This window comes from Balaenoptera borealis, assembly GCF_965194805.1.
Source record: "Balaenoptera borealis genome assembly, chromosome: 8".
Classification (NCBI taxonomy): domain Eukaryota; kingdom Metazoa; phylum Chordata; class Mammalia; order Artiodactyla; family Balaenopteridae; genus Balaenoptera; species Balaenoptera borealis.
The window spans coordinates 122,476,873-122,500,919 of record NC_138865.1 but is presented as its reverse complement, the minus strand read 5'-3'; the positions used below and the strand labels follow the sequence as shown (position 1 = coordinate 122,500,919).

The window sequence follows — 24,047 nt, the reverse complement described above, 5'->3', positions numbered from 1 at the left end:
CCAAAGAAGACATACAAATGGCCAAAAAGCACATGAAAAGATGCTTAACATCACTGATCATCAGGAAAATGCAACTCAAAACCGCAATGAGACCACCTCACACTCCTGGGATGGCTACTATCAAACAAACAGAAAACAAGTGTTGGTGAAGGTATGGAGACACTGGGACCTCTGTGCACTGCTGGGGGGAAGGTAAAATGGCGCAGATGCTTTGGACAACGGTGTGAAGCTTCCTCAAAAAGTAACCAGAATTATCCTATGATCCTGCAATTCCACTTCGGGGTACACACTCTGAAGAATCAAAAGCAGGGACTCGAAGAGCTCTTTGTACAACTGTGTTCACAGCAGCATCATTCACGACAGACAAGGGGTGGAGGCAACCCAAGTGCCCACTGATGGATGATGGATAAACCAAATGTACATGTGTGTTTACGTACACGCATGCAATGGAATATTATCCGGCCTTAAAAAGGAAGGAAGTTTTGACACAGGCTACATTGTCTCGAGGACATTGTGCTGAGTGAAACAGGCCAGACACAAAAGGACAAATCCTCATATGAGGGACCAAGCGTAGTCAATCCGAGACAGAAAGCAGATGTCGGGGCCAGGGCTGGGGGTGGGGAAGGGGAGTGAGTGTTTAATGGGGACAGAGCGTCAGTCTGGGGAGACGAGAAAGTCCTGGGGAGAATGGTGGTGACGGCCGCACAACAATGTGAATGTGCTTAATGCCCCAGAGCTGGATACTCAAAAACGGTTAGAATGGTAAATTCTATGTTATGCGTATTTTAATGCAGTGTCCGCATCTCCGGGAGTCAACAGCGGGGAGATGCCAACAGGCCTGCCAGGGGCGGCCCTGGACTCGGCTTCTCCCAGCGGGACCCACGCTCAGCCCTCTGGCTCCTCTGCCAGGTTCCCCACCTGGGCCCCGCACGCAGCTCCTCCTCACACAGCGCAGGCCGAGGCCTCCTCCGTGGCCTCCACCGCTAACGTGCCCTGGCACAGACAGTCCTGGTAAAGGTAACCTGTTAGCTGCGTCAATTCTCCAGTCCTTCTCAAATAAGCGAGCTTTGTCTCAAGGAGGTCACTGCTTTGACACGACCGCTCCCTCACTCCTCCCACCAACGACCTCACAGACCACGCCAGCTACCACCTCAACCAGCGCTTGCAAGACAGACGTGACACAGGAGTTTATAAAGGATACATGGATGAAGGCAGAAGCTAAATCTGAGAAGGAAACAGCCACATGAGGCTCGTTCTCACTCGGTACAAAATCCATTCTTTGATTCAAGGTATTATTTTTGAAAATCTAAAAAACAAAATTAAGAACGGCTGAACTTGAGTGAAGACTCCAAATTTTGTTAGGGCCCTATCATCTGACAAAGCAAACCCACCGAGGCGGAGGAGCTGGCGTCTGACCTCCCGGCGGGGCACCGCAGAGCCCCAGCCGGTCACCCACGTGCAGAGAGGACCTGCGCCAACACCTACCTGCCACGCGCCCGGGTCACAGCGTGTGACCGAGACGCCCGAGGGCAACCGCGTCTGGCCCCCGCTGGCCTCCCCACCCCAGCGCTCGCTCTGCTCAGCGGCTCTCCCCTCCTCGCCCCGGCCACCGTCGGGCCTGGCCCAACCGGGGCGAGTCCTCACAGCCCGGTGCCCCCTCTTCTGGGTGCAGCAAACACCCACCTGCACCCCAGCTGCACGAGGACCCGCCCCACCCGGACCGAGAGTACCCAGCCAGGCCCGCATCTTCTCTCCATCTTCTCTCCAGAACCCAGGGACTACTGGGGGGCCGTGTGGAAGGAGCCAGGGAGAGCGCGGGGACACAGCCACCCAAGGAGAAGCCGGAGGTCTCCATGTGGCACCTCCAGGGATGAGCACAATTCAGTTAGGGAGACGGGTCTACACTGGCGTGCCAATGCGGGATAAAAGGGTCTCCTTCCAGAAGTTCTCACTTCCTTGGCGTGAACAGTGGCTGAGTCTAACCCTGTGTCGGCGCCTTCTGACGGCACAGACACTGGGTCCGAGAGGCAAACTGGCCCTGCCCCGCCTGGGGATGCGAGGCCACCAGGCTGTGAAAACCCCTGCATTTTTAAACTCTTAAAGGACAATGGATTTCTTGCCATAAGCATGTAACACCCTTTCTATCATTGGGATGACTGTTTTCAAAACGCAATTTTCAATAAAACATGCTTTCCGAAGAAAACCAAACAAGACTAAACTGGGTCTGGGGAGAAGAGAAGCCAGAGGGCAGGAGAGGCCGGGTCTGGACCTGGGCCGGGAGCCAGGCGGGCACCCAATCTCCACGTCTCCAATCCCCTCCTCCGGCAGGGGTCCCAGGAGCAGATGAAGTTTCCAGGGTGTGGAGCAGATGGGCTTGGTCTTCAGGAAATCAGGTTCCAAAGCCTCAAAATCCTTCCCTTTTCTTTCGCTACAAGTGACCAGCCTGAGAGTGCTCAGTAATATCCAACAAAATATGTGTTGCAATTGACTGCATGCTACTACTAATTACAATAACTCCATCCAGAACAAAGCTAACCCTCGCATAAACCTTATGGTCAGAGATATTTCTTGAAATTAAATTTCAGATTGCTTTTTTTTTTACCCCCTAGAGGGATATAAAAAAATGTTTGAGAATAAAAATACATTAGAATAAAATTCTAGAAGTGAGGATGGAAGAAGAGTATAATTTTGAGGAGATAAATAAATACTGTTGTCTGACACACATTTTAAAATCGATAATGCTGGGCCAAAAAATGGTAGGTAAATAAATAAATGAACTTCACCCTAAGCCTCAAATCTAATATAAAAATTAATTCACAACAGGTCATATATTTAAAGTTCACATAAAACTAAAAAACTATGAAAATTAGAGAAAATCTTCAGGATCTAGGGCTGGGTGAAGAGTTCTTAGTCATGACACCAAAAGCACAGCCTTAAAAGAAAAAAACTGTGTAAGCCGGACTTCATCAAAATGAAGAACTTCTGCTTTAAGAAAAGCCATAGGGTCTTCAGTAGCGAAAGGATGAAGACCAGCTACAGAACGAGTGAAAACATCTGCAAACCAACACTTGACAACGGTCCATATCCAAAACTCTCAAAGCTCCCTAAATATTTAATTGTAAAGTGGGCAAAAGATATGAAAGACATTTCACCAAAAAGGACATACAGATGGCAAATAAGCACATGAAAAGTTGTTCAACGCCATCAGTCATTAGGGAGGTTCAAACTAAAACCACGACGAGGAATCACAGCTACGACAGAGAAGAGGCAACACCAAACACCCCTCTCGAGGATGCAGGGACATAAAATGTAGCAATCTGTGCAGTGCAGTTTGGCAGTTACTTATAAAACTAAATATCCAATTACCACATAACCTTGCAATTGGGCTCCTGGATATTTTACCCAGAGGAATGAAAACTTTTATCCAAACAAAAATGTGTACATGAATATCCAGAGTAGCTTTAATGGAACACCCCAAAACTGAAAACCCCCAAATGTCCCTCGATGGGCGAGCGGTTACACACGCAAAACTTGTCGACACGCAAAGGAGGGCCCTGCAGACATAGCCTGGGTGGGGTCAGGGGTGCGGAGTGAGGGAAGAAAGCCCCCGAACTCTGCCATCCCGCATTTCAGAATACCTGAAACAACACACCTCCAGAGATGGCGGACAGGGTCAGGGACGGCCGGGGTGACCACAGAGGCAGGCTCGCAGTGCTGGGTGGGCACGTAAACCCACACCGTGGTACCCTGGGGGAAACCGGCTGGAGGGGACATGGGCTCCCTCTGTACTATCTGTGCAGCTTCCCGTGAATAATTATTAAAATGTTTAAGTTTCGGCACGTACATAAAAATACTACGAAAGGCAGAAGTCAGGCCAGGGCTGGCCGGGCTGGGGGAGTCAGGGGCCCCACGCTGCGTGGGCAGTGGGCCACGGCCCAGCTTCCAGCACCCCCCCCGGCTCCACAGTCACAGCAGGCAGGCGACAGCCAGGCAACAGGGAAGCACAGAAACAAAGATGAGCACACTCCTGGCGGAAAGTCATTTCAGGGGAAAAATCACCCGAACAAGAGGTGCCAAGGCCAGACAGACCCCCACATGAGGAGACAGGAGTTGTAACCAAGACCATGCAAGGGTTATAACTGTCCTTTGAAGGATAAGACAAAGATGTAACTAAGAACGCAGGTATTCTTAAAAAACTAATCCAAGACACTGGATATGAAAAATATAACTGTCAAACTGAAAACATCAACATGTGGAATGACCAGCAAGACTGAAGTGCTGGGGAACAAATGAGGAAGCTGGAGAAGAGGGGAGCTCCAGGGAGGAAGGCCGTGCAGAACCTTCTAGAGCTGGAGAAACACACGGGTCAGGCCGCGGGGCCCCTGGGGAAGGGTCCGACCCATACCAGCAGCGCCAGCACAAGCAATGCCAGGCGTCTGACTGCACACCTGGACTTCATGCAGGAAGCGGGGAGCAAACCACGCCCTGTGTCTGTAGCGCATCACTCCCAGGCCCCAGCCGCCCTCCCGCCTACTCACTCCCCAGAGAGACAGGCGGGTGCTGAGTCTCCCAAGCCAGTAACTCCCCAAAGCGGATGAGGAGCTCCCGGTGAGCCCAGGCACCTATGAGGAGAAGCCCAGAAACCAGGCTGACGGGTCAGCCTCGGGAACCCTGCAAGGCCCGCAGGCAACCGTGGCTGACGACCCCACCACTTCCCGGCCTCTCCCCTCCACGCACAGAAGTCCACTTGCCATCCGCACACGAAACAAAAGAGGAGACAGACAGGAGAGCGGCCCCACCCCGACAGGGACGCGTTACCAGGCCCGGGATGGACTTCGGCATGGTCTTCCGAGCCCTGTGGACCTTGACGTCAGCGCCCGGGGCCGGGGCCTTCTTGTCCTCTGTGTCCTTGCTGCCTTCCCCGGGCTTGGCTGGCATGGTGGCCGGCGGCTGGGGAAAAGCGCCAGGAGTCCTCCCTTTGCCAGCCCCGCCAGGGAGGGTCTTCGCGGCGTGACCGGGCAGGGAGGAGGCCAGGGCACCAGCCACCCGCAGCGGTGGCTCAGACAGGGGGGCCTTGCCGAGGAAGTAGCCGTTGCTCCCGACGACGGGAGTCTGAGTGAAGCCGTCGGCTCGGATGTGGTTCTGCTTCCCCACCTCAGTGTCTCTGTCCAAAATCCCATTTTCCGCTATCCGGGCCACCGGACCGGCTCCTTCCTGCGGGCTGACTCTCGTGCTTTCCTGAGTGTGCTTCACAGCGGCCGGGTGGCCGTTGGCATCGCTCTTGTCGCAGGACCCGTTGGTTTCCCCGTCTGCAGCCACATGGGCCTCCCCTCCCTGCTGCTCTGCCGAGCCTTCATCAGCAGCCATAGGTGACCCTGCGGACAGAGGAGAAGAGTCAGTGGCTGCCCCGCCTGTGACTCCAACACGAGAGCCCCCAGTGCCCTGCTTACACAGAACTGTCTGAAGAAAAACCACTTTATTTCATAGACAAACATTTGAGTTCAGACGGATTAAATACAAAGTATGTCGCAGACACTGTCTCTACAGTGAGTCAGTTAAGGGGGGAATGACCCCATCCCCGGAAGGGCAGTCTGTGCCCCGCCCCTAGCGAGGTGTGGGCGGGGCGTGGTCCTTGAAACAAACACCCCGCTCCTCCAGTGAATTCTTAAAAGACTTCAAACACATTATGCAGGATTTACATATCCTCCAGGAACAAATTCACCACTGGAAAACAAAACTGGGTAGGATTCAGAGACAGGAAACAAGGCCTCGGGAGCAGCTTCCCAAAAACAGACCTAAAGAAAACAGGGCGAGTTTTCAGTCTGTCAGCCAGAAGCCTCGTTACAAACCCCTGGTCTCTGAAGCGCGTCTCCTCCACAACTTGATAAACAAGAAACACACTTCCCATCAGCAGATCGACACACGTGGAGCCTCACTACAGACCCCAGTAGAAAGCTCACGGTTACAGCGCTGGGTGCAGAGGGGCTGTGGTCACATCCAAGACCCCACCACCCCTCACCCCTGCACCCCTGTTTACAGCACATCACCTGCCATGACTCCATCACGACTGTACTGGGCCCTGGAAGGAGAAGTCCACGTTCACTACTGTACCCTGAGCACAGAAACACGAGTGCAGTAAGTACTGTCTGAATGAATAAGCAGCTATTAATTTTTTTTTAAACCCTTGGCAAAACAGAATAGGTAAAAACCTACTCAACTTGGAGAAGGCCGCATGCCAATCTGCAGCAAAGATACACTTATTCAGAAATGTTGCATGAATTCCGTGTAAGATCAGAAACATCAGGACATCCATTAACACCACAAAGGCTCACACAAGAGTGGGGTCCCAGATGACCCCACGGGAGAGAGAAATGAGGAGCAAGGCCTGGCGACAAGGGTTGGGCTCTCCTGCACACCTGGTCTGTCGGCAAGTCAAACACGAGTGCAGCAAGGCTGCCAAATCTGAAATCAAGTACAAAAACCAAAGGCATTTTTCTACGCCGAACTTAACTTTTGAGAAAACATAAGAAAAAAAATAAGACAGTATTCACAAAAAAGCAGGAAAACTATAAAGGATATAAAACTTTAACCAAGATCATGCAAAGCCTCTGCAGAGAAAAAAAATTTTAATAGAAATATCTCACGACCTTGAATGTGATGGCAAAAATACAAAGATGTAAGTCGCCTCAAATTGACTCTTTAAGTTCAATGATACCCTAATCAAAATTCCAATCAGTGTATTGAGGAACTCCATAACCTTATTCTAAAATGTGCAGGGAAAATAAATTTTCACAAACAGCAAAGTAAATCGTGAAAAAGCACAGCGAAGGAAGGGGAAATGGGCCTCTCCCAACACACAGGAGGACGGGGACGTGGACAGTCCCGGGGCGTCGAGCACAGCCGCCCGGGGGCCAGACGCTGACAGCTGCTCAGAAAGGCAAGCTCCTAGGACAAATGCATCTCAACTTGCAAAAGAATAAAGTTGGACCCTTACCTCACACCATATACAAAAATTAACTGAAAACGTTTCCAAGATCTAACTATAAGAAGAAAACACAGGCATAAATCTTTATGATCTATGAAGCAATGGTTTCTTAGATGCTATAACAAAACCACAAGCAACCAAAGAAAAACAGATAAGTTGGACTTTATTTTGTGCTTCAAAGGATACCATCAAGAAGGTGAAAAGACAACCCATAGATTGGAAGAGAGTGTTTGCAAATCACACATCTGATAAGGAACTTGTACCTAAAATATATTTTTAAAAACCTCGGACAATGCATTAATAAAAATCAATAACCAATTTTTAAAACGGGCAAAGGATCTGAATTGACATTTCTCCAAAGAAGATGCACAAATGGCTAATAAGCACACAAAAAAAATGCTCAGCATCGCCAGCCAGCAAGGAAATACACATCAAAACCACGACGAGATACCACTTTGCACCCACTAGGACAGCTGTAACCACAAAGAAGGTGCCAACGAGTGTTGTCAGGAGCCACCCTCGCTGCTGGCGGGAATGGACATGGTGCAGCTGCTGCAGGAATCAGTCTGGAGGTTCCTCGAAAGGAGGGCCCAGGCCTGGGCTCAGGGGCCGTGTGCAGAGGAGACTGGCACCTGGCATCACTCATCCACAACTTGTTTTAGAAAAGGGCCCAGGAGGGCAGACAGGGTGGGAGCCCAAGGAAGGGAACATTTCAAGGAACGGGGAGGAGGACAGCGCCAGGAGGAAAACGCTGAGGCAGGTCTTCAGAGGTCCCACCACTGTGAGCAAAGGGACAGGCAGGACAGTGTGCGGGGCAGCTCCGGGAGGTAAGCGCCCCAGGGCCAGCCGGGGTGCAGCAGAGAGGGGCTGGTGGGCCGGATGCGGCACCCTGAGGTGCAGGGCGAGGGTGGAAAGCAGGGTAGGGCCACAGCCTTCCGTCCAAGCTGGGCCGTCTGGAGAAGATGCCCCAGGGAGAGAGGGGGTGAGGCTGGAAACAGCCCTGGGAAGCCAGCCAGGCAGCTGCCCAACCCCCACCCCACCCAGCTCCCTGAGCCCCAACAGCTCTACTAGAACCTGAAGCATTTTGGTCACACGCTAAGTGACACACTCACAGGTAAGACGGTCCTGCCCTGTGGCCTGGGCTGCTGGGTCCCTTCTCTCAAGCAAGGCTGCCCTGCCATCAGCCCCGAGCTGGGGGCCCATACTCTGCCTTCACCCACCGTCACCCTCGGGTGCGCACAGGGCGGTCACAAAAGCAGAGGACCCCGTGGATGTGAAAAGGTGTCACAGCAGCATGTGGGCTCACGAGGGAGGGGCAGGGCCGCGGCAGTTCCCGTCGTGGGGGCCGCACCACAGCTCGGGGAGGACACAAAAAGCGGCTGCCAGCCTAGGGCATGAGGTGGTCCCTGCCACCAGGCCACTCGAGGCCTCGTCCTGGGAGGCTCAGGGCCACCCGCACCGAGCTCACAGGTCTACACGGAACACTGGGGCACAGGCCTCCGTCTCCCTGCAGTGCCTGGCAAGGCAGGGCCCTCGCCTCCCACTGCTGCACACACGGCAACCTCTCCAGACTGGCCTCCGCCACCCACGGGCCACTGTCTGTGTGTTCTCAGAGGATGCAGGGCCAGATGGGCATCTGACAGCCCGGGTAAGCTCGCCTGACCTTGGCCCCGAGCCAGCCTCCTCCCCACCCAGCTGAGAGGCGGGTAGACATCGTCCAGGGACCAGGCTGGGGCGGTGGCGCGGGTGTGCGGCCGGGACCGGGCAGCGATCACCGTCACAAGGGGCAGGAGCGCGGTGCGGGCGGGTTTCCTCCCACATCAGTGGGGACAGCGCCACACCACCGACCAGCAGGACGACACTGAGACACGCTTCTCGTCCGCACGGTCCTGCTGTTCGCACAGGAGGCCCCGTGCAGACACGGCCGGGCGGACACCAGCATCTGAGGCTCCCAGGCGCCGACCTCATGGTATCCAGCCAGGACGCTGCTCTCCAAAGGGGCCTGGCTGGCACCCCCAGGCAGCTTGGGTGGGACAGTGGGGTTTACCTGTCACGGTCTGTCCCAGAGCCAGCACCTCCCAGCCCGACTCCGGGCCCGTCTCTCCAAAAGCTCCCCTATGTACCAGCCCCTCGCCAGCCTCCCTCCACCTCCTGGCACCTCCGCGGCAGCTTCCACGCCCCAAGACCTGGTGCGGCCGCCCCCCTGCTGGCCCCACGGCACCCTGAGGACCAGGACGCACAGGGCTTCCACCCTCCCAGAGGACCATGAGCCTGGGACCCCACAGGAGGAGGCCGCACGGCAGGCCTGGCCGAGGAGGGGTGGCCAGGCAAGGGGGCCCAGGCGCCCTTACCTTCGCTCGGCAGCTCGGCTCCCAGGCCGCAGTCCTGCTTGGTCTCCCCCTTCGCCGGAACCGCCTGCTAAAGAGAAATAAACGTCAGCCGGGCTCCGCCAGCAGGACTCCTGTCCGTGGGCATCGCATCCAAACCAAAACTAAACCACCAAGGACAGGACGGACAGGGCACCGCAAGCCAGTGGAAAATGCTCTTGACACGGTCTCTTCGGGAGGAGGCCGAGCAGTCAGCCACAGTCCCGAGAAACCTCTACTTCAACTGTACTGGGGGGATAGTCTTTTAATAATAAGAACGCATGGCTTACGTAACTAAAATTGCAAATGTCTTCTCTATTATAGGAATGCTACAATTTATTTCAAAGTGCATTCTGCTGCTGACAACAATTCATCTAAGTATTTCAAATGTCCATCAACCTACAGAAAAGTTAGAGAAATGAATAAATCAAGAAAATTCAATAAAAACCTGAACCACTAAATATTTGAGTCTACCATACAGAGACATGAATTACACGATGCCTCTTGCAATGGTTTTAAGACAAACTTCTTGCCTTCGGGAATGTGAGAGTCTGGTTAGAGAACGAACAGAAACACACAACACACCCTTAAGCGGGGTCTCTGCAGGCGTCCCATCCACAGGGGGAGCAGCTGACGCAAACCCTCTAGGCATCTCGCTTAGACATCCAGAGTCTAGGGGCCTAGCTCCCATAACGCTTGCGTAACGTTCTGGAATGTTTTCTTCAAGAAACACCACAACATATGTTCGGAACACTCCTCCTGAGCCTGGCTCCCGCTGCTAATTTCACTGGGGTCAGGCGGCTCCCTGGAGCAGTGCCCACCCCCACCCGGACCCCCACCTCCACGGCGCCCTCCTTCCTTGGCACCTCCAGAAGTCCCCACCCGCTGACTCCACCACCCCAGGCCTGCGGGCCAAGAAGGGGCACGAGCACGGCCAGCTCCCTCCGGCCACTTCCAGGCTCCACTCTCCTACCTTCCCGGGGCTCCACGTCTGGCCTGACCAGTGGTTTGAAACCCAGTGGTTTTCAAAGTGTAAGCTGAGGATCCCTGGGGCCCCTGAGAACTCCTCAGGGGACCTAAGAGGACTTGTTTTTTGAGGCATGTGTCCATGCACACACACAGGGGTAGGGTCTCACTGGCACTACCCGGTCCTGGCCCCCAGACCACAGCCAATGGCACCTGGGTGGACATCCGCTCCTAGCTGGTCACTCAGGGTCCCTTGTTCTAGGAGCTGAGGAGCTCAGTCGTGTCCGTGGCCACGTGGATGAAGGCCAGCCACCGTTCCTGAGCACCTGTCGTGTGCCAGGCACCTGCCAGCCCAAGGGGAGGCCTCAGTGGACAGCAGGGTCCAGGCCACAGGGCCAGCTGACAGTGGTTTTTACATCCCCAGAGGCCTGTGAACAGTAACAGACAAGATGTGACAGAGACCTCTGTGGTCAAAGCCATGTGTGGTCCTTTTCAGGAAAGTCCTCAGAGCCCTGTTCCAGTCAGGGGATAAGAAACAAACACATTAACTTCAGCGAGAGTGTGGGGTGCTGTGACGTTATAAACAGGGGTGCAAGGCTGCAGCGGTGACGGGTAGCCAGCTGGGGGCTCTTCTCCAACCCCTCCCAATGGCCTTGTGCTCATACCATCTACGGGCCTGGATTAAACAGTCCTGCTCTGTTGGCACTGGCCAACTCCCTGCTGCCCCTTCCGCAGTTAGGAAGCTGGAATTTGGTGCCAGGCACTAAGGGAAACTCTTGAGGCCTCAGAGCCTTCCTCCCAGAAGAAGGGGAGTACTTTCTTACGGAGTCAGACCTGACACATCCCTCCTCATCAAGGAGAAACAAGCCTTCATCGTGGATGGCAAAGCCCAGCCTCTGCTCCCCTTGGCACCCCCTCCCACACCCTGATGCCAGCCTCTGGCCCCTGGATCCCGCCACCCCTCAGCAGGCCAAGCTCCACCTCCTCAGACAGCCTCACCTGGACCTCGCCTTGTGGCCCCACTGGTCCCACCACCACCAGGCACACCACCAGCCTGTCTGCCCTGCCAGCATGAGCACTCAGGGTCCAAAGGGGGGAACCTGTCCTGTCCCCAACCTGTCGGCAGTGCCGGGCGTGAGGAAGGGGCTGAGAAAGCGTGTGGCAGAGAAAAACAGGGTCTTCCTAGGGGACTGGGTGTGGCGCAAGCCTGAGGGGCACTCTGGAACAGCCCAGACGCACAGTCCACACGTGTTGCAGCCACCCTGCTCCTTGTGGGCACTGCCAGTGCCACGTCTGGAAGCCCAAAGGCCCAGAGACTGAGGCTGCGGGTGAGCTCGGCCCACGACCAGGGCAAGAAAGACGACATCTCCTGAACCCAGATGCTCTGTGAGTTGAACCTGTGTGCACCTAGCAAGAGGGAACATGGTCTTCGTTGCCTTTTCCAAAGGGCCAGCAACCCACAAAATCGACATCAACCAGGAAAGGATTACAGGTGGAACACGTAGCCCAAACCACTAACAAAACCAGAACCAAACAGAACTGCTGGCAGACACTTGAAACCCCTGCCAGCTCTCCCGCAGGCAGGGGCTGTGACAATCCCGACAGTAAAAGGTGGATGGGTGACCTCAGTCTCTGCTTTGCAAGAAGAGCCTCAACTAACCCCAGAGTGAGCTTGGGATATGGGGACACAACAGGAGGAGGAAAACCTCCAGAGAAGACGCAAGCCAACGGCAGTGCGCACAGCAGAAGCTCTGAGCAGCGCAAGGGCCCCTGGGCGGCACCGGCACAGAATCTCGGCTCCCACGTGCCACCTCCACAGAGAGACTGAGGCTCCTGGCAGAGAGGACCGACTGCAGGCAGGGCGGGGGCACAAGAGGAGCTTAGAACCTCGGGTTGTGCCTGAGAACGAAGCACTCAAAGCTGGCAGGGCGCATCCAAGAACCAGGACAGACCCAAGGGATGCCCACTCCCGAGTTTGCGACACTTGGAGCATCAAAATGAATAATGACAGAACAGGAATGGTAAACCAGCGAATTAACACCAGCATTAAATAAATGAATGGATAACAAACAAATCCAACAGGGAAAGCTCCTTATCCTAGATGCCAACAACTGAAGGCAGAGAGAGGGCTGGGAGCTGAAGCCACCATTACAACTCGTGGAGGAAGTTTCGTAATAAACGGGATCTTACAGAATCTCAAAGTATCTCGCCGCAACACTGTCCTCAAGTACAAAGGGAAAAGCAGTGACCTTCCGTGGAGAAACCTGTAGCCTCACCCACTGGACGGTCACGGACAAAGCGGCAGGTCTCCTGATGGGACGCACCCTAACCCTAACCCTTCCTGCCACCAAGGTTTCCAGAAAGCAACGCAATGTGCCCTTGGAAAAGGAAGACCGAGAAGCTGGAGTCCCCTCAACTCCCCGTCCAGAGCGGGAAAGCGCTGTGAAGGGGCTACTGTGACAACCGCATGCGCAGCGACCGGGCACCGTGTTCTAGTGTGATTACCATGACACCTGTACGCACTGCAGACCAGACGGTTGTGTCAACATCGGCTATCTTGATGGTTATTCAGAGAAATGTCCTTGTTTGTAGTAAATAAGAGCCTGGACTTACCTCTGTGCGGGTCAGGGGAGACAAGATGCATGTGTGTGCGTGTGTGCACACATGTGCACATGTGAAGGACATAACAAGTGGAGTCTGGGTGAAGGGTAGATGGGAGCCACTGTACTAATCTTGCAACTTTTCTGTATGTTTGAAATTATTTCAAATTAAAGCGTTTTAAAAAGGAAAAGTTAGGAAAGTCTTCAGACTGGAAGCACGCCGTGCGGCCACGGGGCAGACAGGGTAGAACTGAAATGACGACAGGGCGTCTTGCAGGGAACAGAGAGGCAGCAGCAAGGACTTCCCAGAGGGGAACTGGTCCACGGCAGAGGCGCAGAAGCACAGGCTTGGAACCTGAGGACCTGGGCCCTATCCAGCTCCTCTGTCCCCTTGCACTTTGCCGAGGTCACCTGGCTTCTGCAGCTGCAAGGCAGGGACCACTTGTTCCAGGCGCTGCTGTGAGGACGACGGACCTGGCACCTGACGCGGAGCCAGCAGACCCGCAGCCCAGGATGCGTGAGGACACAGAACACGCGTGCACCGGGGGCTCCACAAACTGCTGCGCCTGCACCCCGTGTCACCGGGGGCCCAGGACTGCGGGCAAACGCAAGGGTTCCGGCACTGGCTGTGGGATACAGGTCCGGAGAGAGCAGGAGAACCAAGACGTAAAGACCACTAGAGGCGGGGTGGGGGGACCCCCAAAGGAGCAGCAGGCTCAGGGGCCAGACGGCACAGCTGTCTCCACCTTCCATCAACTATCAACATTTGAAAAGCAGGAGAGTTCACACAAAATCTGGGTTTCCAGAACCTGGAACAGTGAGGAGCTGTGGCGACACTGGCGGGGTGCTGGACAGGCTCCGGGGGGCTCCCCACAGAGCTGGCCTCTGGACAGCCGGGACCAGCACCAAGTCAGATTCCACTCACTCCTGCATGTAGGTACTGACCCTTAGGGTCTAGACCGGAGAAAACGCCCTCCTGCCCAGGCCTGCTTCACTCATCTTAACTCATCCGCCTGCCCCCTGACCTCACTGGCAGCACCTGACTTGAGGCGTCACCTCCCAGGACCTGTCCGGGCCACATCTCTCAGTAATGATGCCATGACCTGTCCCCATCGGGTTGGGGCAGTGGGGCCAGGATGTCTGATCCCAGGCCCCTGATTTCCCACCGTCCATCCAGGGCCAGGCAGGGCTGTGCCTCGTCTTTACCCTCAGCCCCACGTGGCCGGGCCTCACTGCCTCTCCCAGCCCATCACAGCTGCATCCCAACTGCCAACCGCCTACACCCTTCAACCCCCTCAAACAGTTCTCTGGGGTCCCCAAGACCCTTCCAGAGATCAAGACTGTTTTCGTAACACCAGCAGGATCCCACTCACCCGTTTCGCAGTACTGACGTCTGCACAGATGGTACAAGGGCAATGCTGTCGGCACCTTAGCAGGAATCAAGAGGGTGGCACCAAACGACACGCTTAGTGACTGAATTCATCCTCGCTCTGGGGCCACCGCCCCACAGCAAGGACACCGGGCCCGCCGACAACACCTCTGGGCCCCGGGCCCTGACTGGTGACAACGGGTGTCTGGAGACAAGCTGGGCGGGCACAGCCCCCGGGACCCCATGGACACAGCAGGTGTCCGGAGACAAGCCGGGGCGGGCAGAGCCCCCAGGACCCCGTGAACACAGCAGCAAACCAGCTGCCTCCTGTCACAGCACCAGCCACACGTCCATCCACAAAATTAAGGTTCATGACCTTTCCCCCAAAAAAGTCTGTTTTAAGAATATTATGTAACACACTTTCAAATAATGCCAGACTGGGCCGCTATTTTGCTCTGCGTCTACCCGAGTGCATTCAGGAACCCGCTGACGTGCTCACAACACGCCAGGCCCTGGGTGAGCGTGAGACCCGGAAACAGCACCGCCATCTCTGCCTCACTTCTGTCTCCTACTTAAAACCCAAGCACCTCCTCGCTCGTTTCTCTAAGAGACTGCTGCTGGTGGCACAGGGTGGAAGAGGAGGGCCGGGGGAGGGGGTGGCATGGGGGAGGAGGCAGGGCAGAGGACAGGCAGGGGTGGGCAAGGAGGGGCACACCCGAGCGGCTGACACCTAGGGCAGGGGACAGTGTGCTGGAGTCTGGGATGCTATTTAGTCTCCAAACGAGGGACACATTAGCTTATCAGACGAATATGAAAAACAAGTATCAAAGAAAAGGAATACTCCCTGGGTCTGAAACTTCTGTACAAGCCTCTACCTGACAAAACCTGCCCTAGGGCTCTGCTCTAACACTTGCTGTGCCTTATTTAAGACATGGGCCCTGCCAGTGGCCAATTTCTCTTGCATAAAAAGGAAGAGCAGCACATATTCATAAAGCTCACAATAAAGAAACGTTACTACTTACCTCAACCCTGTCTAGCCTAGCAGGTTATTCTTTCTCCCTGATCGAAGCAAATCAAAACAATGGGTTAAAACAAAGTTTTGAGGTAATTTTTCGACTTCAAATCAAGACCTTTCCATTTACGACCATCTACCTAGTTGTATGGGAGTGAAACACGTTAATGTGCATGAATAACCGGCCAGCAATTCAATTTCTTAATTAAGTCAACATGGCCGCAGAGGCACAGAACCCAAAGGCCAGTCTCTCACTCATACACAGACAACAGAATCAACACCGGTGAAGGTCCGCCAGTGGCTAACTTGTTTCCCAAAAGCCTGGTCTCTTTCCTGGAAGAACTTCCAATAAAATCATCTAAACTCTCCCCCAGGCCACGTCACTGATCAAGGTCACTGGTCAGGGCGCAGGCCTCCCCAACCTGGCTTCTCTGAAGGCACAGCCCCTGCCCCAGTGTTGGCAGCTCACCCCGGCAGCCCTGCCCATAGCCCAGAGATCCATGGCCCCCGTGGCCTGAGACCCCAACACCCCACCCTCAGGAAGACAGGAGGTGAAGGAGTGGGCCCCCCCGCTCCAGACGACCTGCCCCACTTTCCGTCCCTCCTTCAGCACGGGCCGAACCTGCTCACCCTGCTCGAGTACCACGGCCACCGCCCAAATCACGAGGGCTTCAACCGCAAGGCTGGGCCCCATCTCCACCCCAAGACCCATGTGTCCCAAGAAGGAAGGACCTGCACCTCCTTCACCTCCTCCTTGGAAGACAGACATCCCCAGAGTCAGACCCCACCCGCAAAGGCACCAGGAACCCGGACCTGTGACCTCATCCGTAAGCATCAGGCCTTCCGTTTTTCAGATGCCACAAACTTGGGCACGACTAAGAATCCACAGCTTGCAGCGGGAACCAGCGGGGGCCATGTGTGCTCACCAGGTGTACACAAGGCACACACGCCATGCAACTCTCGTCCACTGCACCACCGAGACACGACAATTCCAGAAGAACAGCTCCTTCCAAGGCTTTTTGTCCTCTTTATCCTCAGCACATCTGCCCCAACTCCAGAACATTTCAGGAGCAGACTTCATATCACACTCCCAAACCCAGACTGAAAAAGGGAATCCTCTCAGAGCCTGGGATTTGCAGAGATTCTGGGGCTTCTTGCAGTCAAAGAGCATTTTACATACAAACTTCTAAATAAAATGACATTTACAGGGTGAAAGCAGCGAGGAAAGACTGAAGGGAGGTGCGGGGTCCTGAGGGGTGGGGCTATACCCAAGGACACCCCTCTCTTCACAGAATCAGGAATCTTCACAGTCCTAAACTCAACATTGCATGTGGGTTTTAGTTCCCGGACCAGGGATCTAACCCAAGCCCCCTGCAGTGGAACCAAGGAGTCTTAACCACTGGACTGCCAAGGAAGTCAGACTCAACTCTTCTTAAATATGCAAAAACAAAGCACTCCTGCCTCGAGTGTCCACATTCCTTAAACAGAACGGAAACCATAAGAAAACCCTCAGACTCTGCACCATGTGGCCAAGGTTCTCGAGTCCATCTGTCCACTGGAGGACAGGCCGGTCCCCCTCCAGCCTTGCCCTCCATCAATGCCCTGAAGGCTCAGCCCTGCCAGCTGGTCCTAGCCCTCCTCGTGTCCTCACATTTGGTGACCTGCCGTTTTTGACAGTAAAACTGGAGCTGGGACCCGTGACGCCAGAGCTGCTCACGGTAAGAGTCCCTCCACCAGCCTATCCAGACCCTCATTCGACTTCTTCACCGCCTCTGAGAAAATCCCAGATAGACCCAGCTGAAAGGCCCCGGGGCGGGGGTACGAAGTCTGCCCAGGAGGTGGCCAGAGTGGCCAGCGAGCGGCAGCGGCAGCACGCCCCTTGGGGAGTGCGACAGCCACACGCTCACTGCGAGCTGGGTCTGACCACCCCTCCCAGAAGAACAAACTCTACCCTTTGGAGCATCAGTTTTCACATCCTGTCTAAGGAGCTGATGTGGCTGGAGAAAAAAAGAAAGAAAACTTTCCAGTTTGTGAAGTTTTTGCCTTAAATGCAAATTGGCAGATTTCGATATACACAAACCCTAAGGGAAAAAACACATCCCCAGAGGTGAGGTAGAATCTGACCCCGTGCTGGATGTGTAAGGCCAACACAGGGCAGTGAGTGCAACAAGCTGCCCAAGACATGGACGTCCAGCGACATCTGAAGTTCGGATAAATGACAAGCCGTGTTTTAGCATAAGTATGTTTATCTGAACTTTAAATGTAACTGGGCATCCTGTATTCTTTTTTTTTTTTTTTTTTTTTTTTAATTTTCTTCACCACTTTAATATGCATCAGGCTCTGGTTTTCTTTTCTTTTTAAAAAAAAAATTTATTTATTTATTTATTTGGCTGTGTCAGGTCTTAGTTGCAGCGCACGGGCTCTAGAGCAGCGGGCTTAGCTGCCCCGCGGCATGCAGGATCTTAGTTCCCCAACCAGGGATCGAACCCGTGTCCCCTGCATTGGAAGGCAGATTCTTAACCACTGAACCACCAGGGAAGTCCCACATCTGGTATTCTTATTAGCTGAACTTGGCAACCCTACACTGAGTCTGTGAGGATCAGCAAAGGACAGAAGGACCCTAGGCTTCTGTAATTCTGAAATGGCAATGCTTACATTTCAAAAGGCAATATTCTCTGCCCTGTGAAATCTAAAAAGAAAAAGAATTATTAATCAAACAATTTCTTCATAAGAGAATAGAACACAGAAGAAAATAAAATGCAGAGGAAAAACACCAAAGGAATTATGAAGTCCTCCTCTCACACCATCTCTTATGCCTTGGCATGGGAGGCCTTCCCTAACTTGGCTCCCTTTTACCACTTGGGAGACTGTCTGCCCCATTGGGGTGCTTGTCCTGACCCATCTCTGGGGGAAGAGGTCCCACCTGGACCACAGGGAGGTCGCTTGTTACCCATACCATATGCATTTCAATAAAAACATCTCAAGGTGGTGGGAAAAAAAAAAAAAAAGTCTTGCTAGGGTCTTCAGGTATCCCTATGTAAAAGAAAGAACGCACCCACCACCCGTTCTACAAGGGTTAAGTCTGAGCCACTGCAGCGCTGAGGGACAGCGCACCCTGAGAGGCTCTCTGTGCTTTGGAAAAACAGGCCCCTTAGAGTAGGTATCTCAGAAGAATTTTAATGAACCCAAATTCCTGCATTTTCCCATACACAGGAAAAAAGGGCTAAAATCATTAATGGAAATACCCCTTCCCCGTGACTAGCAGTTACCTTCTACCGAGATGTGTGCTTGGCTGCACACACCCCCTGGCCCAGACCACACAGATCCTGGCCGCTCCCCCACCTCTTCAGAGCAGCCCCTCAGAGCTACTGAGACGCTGTCTCCCAGGCTACAGTCCTCGGTAAGATCCGGAATAAAACTCAGCTCACGGCTCCTACGTTGCGTATTTTTCCTGTTTCAGTCAACGCTCCTCAAGTTAACTTCCAATCACACAGCCCTCAGTGTGGTTGTGGCCGCTCAGACACCAGAGTCCCACCACCCCGCAGCTGCCCCGCCAAGAACCCGCCCTGCCTCGCCTTGCTCTGGACCCTGCCTGCTCCCCACGTGCGTGCGGGACAACAGGGCACCCTTCCGCACAGGGCAGCGGCCAGGACCTGTGCCAGCGACACAGACCGGTCTCAGATTCCACACAGCACGTCTGTGCAGCAAAGACCCCCCCAACTCCATGGAAGGCGAGAAGCAGCTGAAGTACACTCAGGCAACCAATTCTGGCTGCGCGACATTACAGAGAGCATTTCCCAAGAAAAAGCGTACAGTCGTTTGCTTTTTAACAAAAAAGTGGGGGAGGGGGACATACCCAGCTGCAAAGACCAGAGAAGTCATATTCTAAAGTCATCTTTAGGTGACACTGGCAGGTGGCTGCGTTCATTGCAGTGACGTCACAGGACAGGAGACAGCGACCGCGTGTCTATCACGGGGACGCAGACGTCCATCTGCTAAGTCCCACTCGGATTTTCTTAGCGAGTAAAACAAATTGTACCAGTTCTCACAGCAGCACCACTTATTTGGTGTCCCTCCCGCTAAGTGTAGCCACAGAACAAGCACGTAAGAAGCACCTGCCGCTCCAACAGCACTATCTGTAGGCGACGTCAGGGTAGCCTGCATCCCCCTCCTCAAGGCCCAGGGCCCCCATCCGCCCCCACTGGCCATCACTGGACGTGAGAAGAATGAGCACCAAGTGCAACCTGTCGTGATGCAGTTAGCCTCAGTTTACAACATCTGCTTCTACATGCTTTTTAAAAAGACAGTTTTTGTTACACACACACAGTTGGCCCCCTGTGTCGAGGGTTCCACCCCCGCAGACTCAACCAACTGCAGATCAAGTATATTCGGGAAAAAACTCCAGAAAGTGCCAAAGAGCAAAACTTGAATTTGCCAGTTTGCAAGGCACCGGCAACTACTTACATAACATTTACATTGTACTTAGAACTGTTTACACAGCATTTACGTTGCATTCGGTATTATAAGTAATAATCAGAAGGTGATTTAAAGGATACAGAAGATGTGCTTAGATGACATGCAAACAACAGCACTGTCATTTCACACACGAGACCTGAGCATCCACGATTCTGGTATCTGCAGGGGGTCCTGGAAACAATCCCCGACAGATACCAAGGGACAACCGTACAGCACAGATCATTAAGGTTAGGATTCTATGAGGAATCTCCACTAATTCTCCAGGAAAATTACAAGGAATCCTTTGTACTTAACTGTCAGACCCATGAGCCTCCTCATTGGCACCTGCACCTGCTCACCTGAGAGGTGAGGGGCCTTCCCACCCAGGTGACAGCCTTGGGCAGACCCAGATCCTCACTCCCCGCACAAGAGGGTCCCACGGCTCTGCCTCCCAGGTGCCCACCCATCGATTTCTACCACACTGCTGACTTTTTTCTTTTTTGTTAAATAAATGACGGATGGTGGGAGAATGATCATAGAAACTCTGACATTACCCCTTAGAAGATTCCTAAAATTCAAAGGTAAGTAAGGGCTAGATATATTTTGGATAATGTGTATTAAAAGGACAAGCCTATAGACAAATGATAGATTTCAATAACTTTCTCAATTTGGATGTTGAAGACAGGGACTTCCCTGGTGGTCCAGTGGTTACGACTCCACGCTCCCAGTGCAGGGGGCCCGGGTTCAATCCCTGGTCAGGGAACTAGATCCCGCGTGCCGCAACGAAGATCCCCTGTGCTGCAACTAGACCCGGCGCAGCCAAATAAATAAATAAATATTAAAAAAAAGAAAAGAAAAAGATGATGTGGTCACGTCCACAAACCAGTAACAACCACCATGACAACGACCATCACCAGGGAGCTCGGTTTCTACCTCCCTTTGCGTCTGCTGCCCTGCCCGGGAGCGGAGAGTAAGACCCCCACCCGCTCAGCGGGGAGGGGTAAGGCCTCTGAGGGGAGGGAGCACAGGGCCCCGGCCTCTCCAGGCTCCCACAGCGGGACTGCTCGAAGACCCAACCACGAGCTACCTTGGAAGTGAGCATCTTCCCACACACTCTCCCTACACAGAAGTGCTAACCTCCACAATAAGGTTATAGTCACAAAAGTACCAAAAAGTTAAAACTGCCTCCAAATACTTCATCTTCAAAATGGTGTGCTAGGGACCCTGGACCACCCCCAGGGCCAGGCCAACCCCGAGGGTGGGGCAGGAGAGCCAGCTCCAGAAAAACACAAAAGCTGACACAGCGGCTTGCAGACCTTGCACTCGCTGTGGGGCCAGCTCTGCGGTCGGGCCTCAGGCCTGAAAGCTGCAGGACTGGAGCCCCCGCCTCCAGCCAGAGCTGACCGTTTCCTCGGCCTCCGCAGGCCCAGGCCACTTGGCATCCACGCACGTCACATCACCCTTGCATTTGCACAGAACTCCTGTCTCAAGGACAAAGGTTGAGAAGGTTCATCTTTAAGTGCTACACGCACATTTTAAGTTTAAAAGCAGCGAAAGCCATTTCGGAAAGAATTTGAGATGAACTCGACTAGAACCATGTAAAACAGCTCCATGTGCTGGGGAGGCGGGAAAGGATGCAGTCAGTGCCCCCAGGGAATTGCTGCCCTCCCAACTTGGCCACCAGCATTTCTATCCTGGCTCCAGCGGGCCGTGCGGCGCGTGTGCTGGATTGGGGGAGGGGGTGTCAGCTTTCAGGGCTTATCTACCTGAGCTATAAAGAGACCCAACAACAGCACGATATTAAGAGAAAGGAGGAGAAACCCTCTCGACACTCATCATCGTGGCAGGCGTGGCTCGCTCAGCTCATCTGATGACTACTGAAAGGAAAGCCCCTCCTCCACACTGGCCACCAGGCTTGCCTCGGCCTGCGCCCTGGAGACCACTGCACAACACCCAGCATGGGGAACACAAAGGGGACCTTCTCTCCCACGAGGAGGGAGGTTTTGGTTCTAGCCAAAACAGGAGATGCCAAACCCGACCTGCCATTTGCCCCTCTCTGCCCAAGGCCTGGACCAGCGGTGGCATCCCCTCCCTGAGAACCACAGGGATGCCAACGCCGGGCTGTAAGCACCAAACAGGTTCTCAAAGATGGGACGCGTCTGCAGTCCAAGAAACTTCTGAGATGTAGAGCGCAACCCGCCCACCCCCTAATTTTAAACTATTTTCCACATACCAATTTCACTAGCTAATTATCAAAAGGGGTGGGGAGAAAAAGAATGAATCCTTTCAATATCTCACAGATTTCCTTGTCCCTCTTTTGTCTTTTTGTTTTTCCCCTTGGCAGAAAAAGGAGAGTTAGTTCCTAAATCTGGAAAACACAATTAATATCCAAAGTGGCCCCATACATTACGTTTAAGGGATTTTGAAATATCAGAACAGACTCCCTTTCCATCTGTTACTTAACCCTTAACTGGCCTCTCTGCAAAGAAGAAAACCAAAGGCGCTACCTCCTCGCTGTTCCCTTGACCTAGAACTCCCTCAGCTACGATATTCTTCCAAAGATGGCCAGACCGACATGTCTCCCATCCTCCATGCCCTGCTACTGGATGGTGCTCACATTTCCCCCCAAAAGGTGGGCTCTGTGTGCCCTGGCCGCTCACTGGGCCTGGACCCTGAGATGCGGCTGAAGTGATTTCCCCCCTGATATCTAAAGTCAGGTCACGCAGTAGCCCGGACCACAGGAGAAGCCGAGTGCCAATGTGCGTGTGAGTGAAGAGCCTTCAGATGCACCCACCCCCAGTGCTGAGTCTTCCAGCTGAGACCCCAGACTCTTGGGCCAGAAAAGAGCCATCCTCTAAGCTCCACTGGAATCGCTGGCCCCCGAGAGGGACAAGGATCGCCGCTGTCTTGGGCACGGAGTTCCAGGGCACCGTGCCCGGCAGCAGCAGGCAACTCAGGTGGCGCGCTCCTCCTTCCGCTCTCCCCGCCACCGGGACGCCCCCCGCTGGGGTCAGGGCAAGCCCAGCCTGGGCCCCACAGCCGAGGTCTCCCCACAGGACGCCGATCTACGGGGAAGACGTGGCAAACCAAGAGATGCGCCAGGTGCTGTGGAAGCACCCCCGCCCCCCAGAGAGCACAGGCCTCGCCACTCGGCACCCCACGCCCCAAGCTTCTACGGATTGAACCCCGCTAACTGGACCTGACTGTGGAGGAAAATGAGAACGAGCCACAAGCTCCCGAGGTGGCCGGCAAGCGCTGGGCTGGAGCAGGCCTCTGTCCCAAAGGCACAAACCAGGGAGTGGGGCACACAGCACTCACCCTCAGTATAACTTCCCTCGCAGCGGACAGTCACACCACAAACACGCTGATTTCCTAGTTCACACGGCAGTCTCTAATGAATTTGGATAGTCCCGTTGCCACAATGTGGTTTGCTGACAAAATCAGGTTTTCGGACCCTTCCCTGGGGAGCACCACGCTGCCGCTCCCACTGTACACGACAGCGCCCCGGGGCCACGTGGCCGGGTGGCGGGCCTGGGTGCCCACAGGCACAGAGCCCAGCAGGATGCGGTGGACATTCAGGACCCTCCCCCAGGGCTTAAGGCTGGCCAGCTCCCAGCTCCTGTACTCCACGGAGCCCGGACTACATCAAGGTGAAACCCTTGGACGCCGTGAGAAGTCAGAACGCCTGGCTGGCAGAGGGCACAGTCAGCTGCGTGCCTCGCTCAGGCCCCGCTTGCACCACAAGGACTCAGCACACTGAGCGCCACCCTAAAAACCAGGGTCAGTCAGTCCACTCCCAACTCCAGATCCTTACTGACTCAGTTTCAACCAAAGTTTCGGCAACATAAAGCTATCACAGGGGAAATCACTCAGTATCACGTCATCTATCACACTTAGGTTATCAATATAAAAAGCAAAGTGGGCAGCATGGCTCATCAATACACTGGCCCTAAAAAAATCATTAATAGAATTCCAGAAAGTGGGACATTCTGCAAGACCACTGACATAGTTTCCTCACCAAGCCGATAGTGGAAAGCTACAGCCAAGGAAGAGACGGCTGCGGCTCTCGGACTTAAACAAAACAACCATGCAAAGTGCAGGCTATGCTGGGCCCTGATTTGAACTAATCAACTGTAAAGTGACATTCTGACATAACTGGAAGGAAATCTTAAAATGGCTGGATGATACTGAATTACTGTAGATTTTGTTAGGTATGAAAATGACATGTAGTTATGTTAAAAATGTCTATATTTAAAAAAAAAAAAATACACAGTCAGAGTGTAGAGGTGGAAGT

The 24,047-nt window shown here is 53.9% G+C and overlaps 1 protein-coding gene across 11 annotated transcripts in view; it reads right to left on the bottom strand.

Annotated features, from left to right (window-relative positions):
- The window catches only part of EHMT1 (euchromatic histone lysine methyltransferase 1), a 152,562-nt gene that overhangs the window by 66,176 nt on the left and 62,339 nt on the right, over positions 1-24,047 (bottom strand). For 8 of the 11 annotated variants that reach the window (XM_082403130.1, XM_082403137.1, XM_082403136.1 and 5 more), the window contains exons 2-3: positions 9,337-9,403; positions 4,819-5,375 (exon numbers count right to left, since the gene is read on the bottom strand). In XM_082403130.1, the coding sequence (XP_082259256.1) occupies positions 4,819-5,375; positions 9,337-9,403 (624 nt within the window). The remainder of the gene's footprint in view (positions 1-4,818; positions 5,376-9,336; positions 9,404-24,047) is intronic. The other 3 variants (XM_082403133.1, XM_082403132.1, XM_082403140.1) reach the window with 2 other exon arrangements.